Below are 8,755 nucleotides of genomic sequence, written 5' to 3'. Positions count from 1 at the left end.
AACGCCACCCCCACCTCGCAGGGGGAGCACGACCCCCCCCCACTCCCACCCTCCCCCCCCAGCGCACCCGCAAAGAACAAGGCCTGAGTCGGGCTCCGTTTCGATACCAAACTGTACTGGGATCCCCCCGTTAGAGCTGTGGGCTGAGCCCGGGGGGGGCCGCGCTGGGGGCCGGGGGGGCCGCATAGCTCCCCCCGGCGCCCCCCAGGAAGGGTCCGGCGGGGGGGAAGGGCAGGAGGTGCCCGGACAGGACGAGGGGCCCGAGGGTGAAGAGCGCGGCCGGATCCTCGGGGGGGGCCTGGGGGGGCGCGGGGGGGGGCAGGGGGGGCCCCGCCGAGGTTTCGGGGACCCCCCCGGGGCCGGCGCCCCCCCCCTGGCGCCGCTTCTTGCCCTTGGCCGAGACCTTTCGGTTGCGGGTCTGGATCCCGTCCTTGCGCATGGTCAGCGGCCGGTTCACCTGGGGGGGGGAATGGGGGTTCAGGGGGGTCCCAAAACCCGGGGGGAGGGGGCCTGGACCCCCCCCCCCAGAGATCCCAACCCCCCTTCAACACTGGGGACCCCAAAAATCCGTCCTGACACCCCCACGCTGCGGGAGTTGGGGGGGTTGGGTGGTCCCGGAACCCCCGGTTCGCCTGGGGGAGGGGGGAGGGGGGGAAATGGGGGTCCCAAAAGCCCGGGGGGGTCCGGACCCCCCCACTGTGATCCCATCCCCCACCAGCAATGGAGCCCCAGGGGAGCCCCAAAAATTCCCTCCCAGTCCCCCCCTGGCCCCCCCTGAGCTGAGAAATTGAGGGCTCTGGGGGCATTTTGGGGGGTTGGGGAGTTCTGGGGTGGGTTTGGGGTACTTTGGGGTGTTTTAGGGATATTTTGGGGTGTTTTAGGGATATTTTGGGGTGGGTTTGGGGTCCCTCACCCGGTGCAGTTTGTAGTAGAGCCTGTAGGCGTTGCAGACGGGGTTTGGGGTGGTTTTGGGACATTTTGGGGTGGTTTTGGGGTATTTTAGGGATATTTTGGGGTATTTGGGGGTGTTTTAGGGATATTTGGGGCGATTTTGGGGTCCCTCACCCGGTGCAGTTTGTAGTAGAGCCCGCAGGCGTTGTAGACGGGGTTTGGGGTGGTTTTAGGGATATTTTGGGGTGTTTTAGGGATGTTTTGGGGTCCCTCACCCGGTGCAGTTTGTAGTAGAGCCCGCAGGCGTTGCAGACGGGGTTTGGGGTATTTTAGGGATATTTTGGGGTGTTTTAGGGATGTTTTGGGGTCCCTCACCCGGTGCAGTTTGTAGTAGAGCCCGCAGGCGTTGCAGACAGGGTTTGGGGTGGTTTTAGGGATATTTTGGGGTGTTTTAGGGATGTTTTGGGGTCCCTCACCCGGTGCAGTTTGTAGTAGAGCCCGCAGGCGTTGCAGACGGGGTTTGGGGTGGTTTTAGGGATATTTTGGGGTGTTTTAGGGATGTTTTGGGGTCCCTCACCCGGTGCAGTTTGTAGTAGAGCCCGCAGGCGTTGCAGACGGGGTTTGGGGTATTTTAGGGATATTTTGGGGTGTTTTAGGGATGTTTTGGGGTCCCTCACCCGGTGCAGTTTGTAGTAGAGCCCGCAGGCGTTGCAGACGGGGTCCCCGCGGGGGCTGCGCCGCCACAGCGTCGTGGTGCTGGTCTGGCAGTTGCTGCACACGGTGCCCGCACGTTTGCTCACCAGCTGGGGAAAGGGGCAGGGGGCAAATTTGGGGCATTGGGGGGCAAGAGAGGAGGATTGGGGGGCACTTAGAGGGGATGGGGGGGGACTAGAGGGGGTTTGGGATGGATTTGGGGCCGCAAGGATGGGTTTGCGGGGATTAAAAGGGGATTTGGAAGGGCAAGAAGGGGCTTGGGGGGATTTGGGGGGGTGGGGGGGGGCCTAGATGGGGATTTGGGAGGGATTGGGGGGTCTGGGGGTGTAAGGAGGGGTTTGGGGGGGACGAGAGGGGATTTGGGGGCACTGAAGGGGGGTCTGGGGGTGTAAGGAGGGGTTTGGGGGGGACTAGAGGGGATTTGGGGGAATTGGGGGGGACTGGAGGCAGTTTTGGGGTGTAAGGAGGGGATTTGGGGCAATCTGAGATTTGTGGAGGATTTGGGGCAGGAACTGGGGGGGATGAGGGGTCTGGGGGAACTTTGGGGTCCTTGGAAGGGGGTTGGGGTCTCAGGGGCGGTTTTGGGGACGCGGGGGCGGTTTTGGGGTTGCGGGGGTGGTTTTGGGGTCGCGGGGGTGGTTTTGGGGACTCGGGGGTGGTTTTGGGGACGCGGGGGCGGTTTTGGGGACGCGGGGGCGGTTTTGGGGTCGCGGGGGCGGTTTTGGGAACGCGGGGGCGGTTTTGGGGTCCCAGGGGGTGCCTGTGGGGTCCCGGCAGGATCTGGGGCTCACCAGGCGCTTCTTGGGGCGGATGAGGGGCCGGTTGTGCCCGTTGAGGCGGTGGTAGAGCCCGCAGGCGTTGCACAGGTAGTGCCCGGTGCCGTCCCGGCGCCACAGCGGCGTCGCCGTCGCCCCGCAGTTCACACACTCCCGCGCCTCTGCCCAGTACGGACCAGTAAGGACCAGTAAGGACCAGTATGGACCAGTAAGAACCAGTGAGGACCAGTACGGAGCAGTATGGAGCAGTAAGGACCAGTAGGGACCAGTAAGGAGCAGTAAGGAGCAGTAAGGAGCAGTAAGGAGCAGTACGAAGCAGTACGGGCCAGTATGGACCAGTACGGACCAGTATAGACCAGTACGGACCAGTGAGGACCAGTGCGGACCAGTAGGGACCAGCGTGGGCCAGTAAGGACCAGTAGGGACCAGTACGGAGCAGTATGGACCACTATAGACCAGTAGGGACCAGTAGGGACCAGTACGGACCAAGAGAAACCCCCCAGGCCCCTGTAGGGCGATGCCCCCCCCCGTGCACACCCCAGTGTCCACCCCCAGTTCTTGCACTCAGACCAGTATCGACCAGTACAAACCAGTTTGGACCACTATAAACCAGTATCAACCAGTAATAACCAGCACAGACCAGTACAAACCAGTATAAGCCCACACGGACCGCTGTGAGGTTGTGCGCCCATCCCAGTGCCCATCCCAGTGCCCACCCCCAGCTCACCCCGTCTGCGCAGTACCAACCACTATAAACCAGTTTAAACCAGTACAAACCAGTGCACACCAGTACAAACCAATATGGACCAGTAAAACAACTGGGCACCCCAGCAGGCCCCTCACTGTTCCCACACTCTGCCCAGTATCAACCAGTATGAACCAGTACAGACCAGTACAAACCAGCATGGATCACTATGGGATATCCTGCACCAGTATAAACCAGTATGGGCCAGTGTAAACCAGTATGAGCCAGTAGAGACCAGTACAAACCAGCACAGATCGCTATGGGATATCCTGCACCAGTATAAACCAGTATAAACCAGTACAAGGCAGGACACGGCAGCCCAGCACACACCCCAGGGTGCTCCTGCAGCTCTGCCCAGTACAACCCAATAGAAACCAGTATAAACCAGTAAGGACCAGTATAAACTAGTACAGACCACTATGAAACAACAGACACCAGTATAAACCAGTATAAACCAGTAGCCACTTCCGTAACACAACACTGACCAGCATGCACCACTATGGCCCAGTATAAACCAGTACAAGCCAACACACACCAATCTGTGCCCCAGTATGAACCAGTCCAGGCCCCAGTATAAACCAACACAGGCTCCAGTATAAACCAGTACAAGCTCCAGCAAGCTTCCCAGTGCCTCCCAGTGCTCCCAGTCCCTCCCAGTGCTCCCAGTGCCCCCAGTCCCTCCCAGTGCCCCCCAGTCCCTCCCAGTGCCTCTCAGTGCTCCCAGTACTCCCAGTCCCTCCCAGTGCTCCCAGTCCCTCCCAGTCTCTCCCAGTGCTCCCAGTCCCTCCCAGTGCTCCCAGTGCCCCCAGTCCCTCCCAATGCTCCCAGTCCCTCCCAGTGCCCCCCAGTCCCTCCCAGTGCTCCCAGTCCCTCCCAGTGCCCCCCAGTGCCCTCCAGTCCCTCCCAGTGACCCCCCAGTCCCTCCCAGTGCTCCCAGTGCTCCCAGTCCCTCCCAGTGCTCCCAGTCCCTCCCAGTGCCCCCCAGTCCCTCCCAGTGCTCCCAGTCTCACCGCACGGGCCCGAGGGCGGCGGCAGCAGCGGCCCTGGGGGGGGGGGGCTCCGCGGGGGCTGCAGCAGCTCCAGGAACCGGGGGGGCTCCGGGGGGGGAGGGGTCCAGGAGGGGCCCCCCAGGGACCCCCCCTCAGCCCAGGGGAGCAGGGACAGGCGGCCTGGGGGGACACGGGCCGGGTGAGACTGGGGATACTGGGGGATACTGGGGGCAGGGGGGAGGGGTACTGGGGGGCACTGGGGACACTGGGGATACTGGGGACAGGGGGGACACTGGGGATACTGGGGACACTGGGGGGACACTGGGGGGAGGGGTACTGGGGGACACTGGGGACACTGGGGACACTGGGGACAGGGGGGACACTGGGGACAGGGGAGGAGGGGTACTGGGGGACACTGGGGATACTGGGGACACTGGGGGGACACTGGGGACACTGGGGACACTGGGGACAGGGGAGGAGGGGTACTGGGGGACACTGGGGATACTGGGGACAGGGGGGACACTGGGGATACTGGGGGCAGGGGGGAGGGGTACTGGGGGACACTGGGGAGGGGGCTCAGGGGGCCACGGGGGAAGGGGCCACAGGGACACGGGGGGGTATTGGGGACGGGGGGGGCTCGGCAGGGGGGTCCTGAGGGGACACGGGGGGTTCTTGGGGCTTTGGGGGGACAGAGGGGGGCCCTGGGGGTGGCTGGCACTTTGGGGGGCACACGGGGGTGGGGGGCTACCTGCGGGGGGGTACGGGGCCAGCAGCCCCCCCGGCTCCAGCCCCTCGGGCCCCCCCAGCCCCAGGAAGGCTCCGGCCTCGTCGGGGAACGGGGGGGGCCCCTCCGGCCCCCCCAACGCCATGAACTCCATGGGGGGCCCCAAAACCCGGCTCGGGGGGGGGCAGGGGCACCTGTGGGAGACCCCCCCAAATCAGCACCCCAAACCCGCAAATCAGCACCCCAAACCCCCCGAGTGCCCCCCCAAATCAGCACCCCAAAGTCCCCCCCAAATCAGCACCCCAAAACCCCCACCCCAAAACCCCCGAGTGCCCCCCAAATCAGCACCCCAAAACCTCCCGAGTGCCCCCCAAAGTCCCCCCCAAATCAGCACCCCAAAACCCGAGTGCCCCCCCAAATCAGCACCCCAAAACCCCCGAGTGCCCCCCCAAATCCCCCCAAATCAGCACCCCAAAACCCGAGTGCCCCCCCAAATCAGTACCCCAAAACCCCAACCCCAAAACCCCCCGAGTGCCCCCCCAAATCCCCCCAAATCAGCACCCCAAAACCCCCCGAGTGGCCCCCCCAAATCAGCACCCCAAAACCCCCCGAGTGCCCCCCCAAATCCCCCCAAATCAGCACCCCAAAACCCCTGAGTGCCCCCCCAAATCCCCCACCCCAAACTCCCCAAGTGCCCCCCCAGATCAGCACCGTGGGCACCCCAAAACGCCGCACCCCCAGTGTGGCCCCCCCAAAGTCACCCCCAGCCCCCCCAACCCTCAGCTTCCCAAAATAGGGAGGGGAGGGTCCCCAGCCCCTGGGGGTCACAGCGCCCCCTTCCCCCCCCCCAAATCAGCCCCCAGACCCCCGGGGACCCCCAAACCCCAAAGCCCCCAAATGGGGGGGGGGGGGGGGTCTCAGCCCCCCGGCTGCCCCCCCAAATCAGCACCCACAGCCCCTTCCCCCTCCCTGAGCCCCGGGGGGGCTCTTTGGGGGTCCCGCCCCCCCCGACTCCCCCAAATCCCGGGGGGATCCCCCAAATCCCGGGGGCTCCCTGACCTGGAGCCGTCGTGTCCCCGCTCGGACGGACGGACGGACACGGCGGGGGAGGGGCGGGCCCTGCCCTGGGGCTGGGCGGGGGGGGAGGGGCTCTGGGACCCCACCCCGGCCTGACACCCCCCCCCTCCAACACCCCAAAAAATTTTAGGGGGGCCCTGAGTGAAGGGGGGGGTTTGGGGGGCTCTGGGGTCTCAGCCCACCTGGTCCTGCGGGAGCCTGGGGGGTTTGGGGGGATTTTGGGGGGAGATTTGGGGAGGTTTTGGGGGATTTTGGGGGTTCGGGGGGGGCGGGGGGGGCGGTAACGGCCCCGGGCTGCCGGGGGCTGATAAGGCCTTATCTGATTTTGGGGCCCCGGCGGTTGGTTTGGGGGGGCCGGGCGGGGCCGGGGCCCTTTATCAGCCCCGGCCAGAGCGGGGGGACCCCCCCGGGGAGGGCAGGGCCTGCTCAGCGCGGCACCCCCGGCGCCGGGCTTTGGGCCCCAAACGGGAGCCCGACCCCCAAATTGGGGCCTGACACCCCAAATTGGGGCCTGACACCCCAAATTCCGGGCCTGACACCCCAAATTCCGGGCCTGACACCCTAAATCCAGGCCCTGACACCCCAAATCCAGGCCCTGACACCCCAAATTCCAGGCCCGACACCCCAAATTTGGGCCTGACACCCCAAATTTGGGCCTGACACCCCAAATCCAGGCCCGACACCCCAAATTTGGGCCTGACACCCCAAATTTGGGCCTGACACCCCAAATTGGGGCCTGACACCCCAAATCCAGGCCCTGACACCCCAAATTGGGGCCTGACACCCCAAATCCAGGCCTGACACCCCAAATTCCAGGCCTGACACCTAAATTCAGGGTTTTGGCCCAAAATTCTGAGCCCAACACCCCAAACTCAAGGCCTGACATTCCAAACTGAGGCCTGACACCCCAAATTTGAGGATTTCGGCCCAAAATTTGGGATTTCCAGCTGATTTTGAGAGGTCCAGCCCAAAATTTGAAAGTTTAAACCCCAAATTTTGAGTTTTGGCTGGAAGTTCAGGATCTTTCAGACTCAAAATTGAGGTTTTCAGCCCCGAATTTTGAGGGTTTCGACCCAAAATTCAGGATCTTTCAGCCTCAGATTTGAGGTTTTCAACCAAAATTTGAGATTTTCAATCCAAAATGAGTTCTTTTGGCACCAAATTTGGGGGTTGATCTGCAAATTTGACAGTTTTAGGCCTCTAAATACTCAGAGTGTAACGGGGAAAGAGACGTTGGGAGCCCCAAAATTGGAAGTTTCAAGGGAAAAAAATCAGGATTTTCAGCCTAAAATTTGACAGTTTTGCCCAAAAGTCAGGGTTTTCAGCATGAAATTTGAGGCTTTCAAGTAAAAATCTCAGATTTTTGGCCCGAAATTCACTTTTTTCAGTAGCAAAACTGGGATTTTGAGCCCCAAATTTGGCATTTTTAGGCCTCCAAATACTCAAAAAGAGCGTTTTTGAGGGGAAAATGGAGTTGGAAGCCCCAAAATTTGAGGATTCAGGGAAAAATTCAGAATTTTCAGCCTAAAATTTCAGGTTCTCAAGTAAAAATTTGGGATTTGCAGCCTCAAGTTCACTTTTTTCAGCATCAAAATGTGGATTTTGAACTGCAAATTTGGCATTTTTAGGCCTGGAGTTCCTCAGAATGCATTTGAAAGAAATACGGAGCTGGGAGCCCCAAATTTTGATGTTTCAGGGTAAAATCCAGGATTTTCAACCTAAAATTTGAGCTCTTTGAACCCAAGTTCAGGACTTTCAGCCTAAAATTTGAGGTTTCAGGGTAAAATTCAGCATTTTCAGCCAAAATTGGGGATTTTCAGCCTGAAATTCACCATTCTGGCATCAAAATTGAGATTTTTTCAGCCTTAATTCCACTGTTTTGGCAACAAACCAGTGAATTTCAGCCCCAAATTTGACATTTATTGGCCTCAAAATTGGCGTTTTCAGGGAGAAATGGAGCTGAGAGCCCCAAAATTGGGTGTTTTAACCCCAAAATCAGGCAGTTTAACCTAAAATTGCTATTTTCAGTCCCTAACTGGGCGTTTCAGTCACCAAACTGAGAATTTTCACCTCAATATCCAGACTTTGATATTTTTTGGTCCAAAAGTCTCATTTTTGGGACCAAAATCAGCCTTTTTCTTCCAAATTTGGTATTTTCAGTCTCAAAACTGGAGCTTTGCAGCCCCAAATTGGAATTTTCAGCCTGGAAGTTCCATTATCGACCCCAAAACCGGGATTTTTCAGCTCAAAATTACAACTTTCAACCCATAACTGGGGATCTTGACCCAAAATTAGGACTCCCAACCCAAAATCGGGAGGTTTAAGCTGAATTTGGCATTACGAAAGTAAAACTGAAACTTTTCACTCTAAAACCGGGGATTTGCAACCTAAAATTGGACATTTTCTACCAAAACTTGGGAATTTTCAGCCCAAAAATGAAGATTTTCAGCCTCACATTTCCAAAATGAGATTTTTCCCCCCAAATCTGCTGCCCTCACCTGGGATTTGGGTTCAAATCCAGCGGTTTCAGGTCCAGTCTGTGCATTTCTCATCTCTTGCCGCGTTGCCGGCCCCAAACCCGACGTTTTCGGCCCCAAATCTGACGTTTTCGGCCCCAAACCCGACGTTTTGGGGTTGAATTTCCCCCATTTTCGCCGCTCCCGGCGCTGCTTTGGTGCTTGGGGGGGGCTGGGAGGGGTCCAGGGGTCTGGGGTCCCCCCAAATCCGGGGGTCTGGGTGCCCCCCCTCAAATTAAGGGGGTCCCAGAGCACCCCTGGGGGCTCAAGGGGGGTCCCCCAGGGTGGGGGAGGGGTCCCAGAGCCCCCCGGGGTCCCCCACG

At 60.0% G+C, this 8,755-nt stretch overlaps 1 protein-coding gene across 3 annotated transcripts; it reads right to left on the bottom strand.

The window, feature by feature from the left end:
- Positions 1 to 94: 94 nt before the first annotated feature.
- On the bottom strand, positions 95 to 8,525 carry GATA1 (GATA binding protein 1). Of its 3 annotated transcripts, none has more exons than XM_082300384.1 (6): positions 8,415 to 8,525; positions 4,864 to 5,033; positions 4,137 to 4,295; positions 2,397 to 2,542; positions 1,569 to 1,694; positions 95 to 457 (listed from the first exon to the last, which is right to left on the bottom strand). In XM_082300384.1, the coding sequence occupies exons 1-6, from the start codon at positions 8,459 to 8,461 to the stop codon at positions 131 to 133; spliced, it is 975 nt and encodes a 324-aa protein (XP_082156510.1). In that variant the 5' UTR covers positions 8,462 to 8,525; the 3' UTR covers positions 95 to 130. The 3 variants fall into 3 exon arrangements, with proteins under 3 accessions (XP_082156510.1, XP_082156512.1, XP_082156511.1); XM_082300386.1 differs by lacking the exon at positions 8,415 to 8,525 and adding an exon at positions 6,099 to 6,139; XM_082300385.1 differs by lacking the exon at positions 8,415 to 8,525 and adding an exon at positions 5,899 to 5,999.
- Between the last annotated feature and the right edge of the window lie 230 nt (positions 8,526 to 8,755).

The sequence above is a fragment of the Coloeus monedula genome (genome assembly GCF_965178545.1).
Source record: "Coloeus monedula genome assembly, chromosome: 39".
NCBI classification, from domain to species: domain Eukaryota; kingdom Metazoa; phylum Chordata; class Aves; order Passeriformes; family Corvidae; genus Coloeus; species Coloeus monedula.
This window is presented reverse-complemented; position numbering and strand designations above follow the sequence as displayed.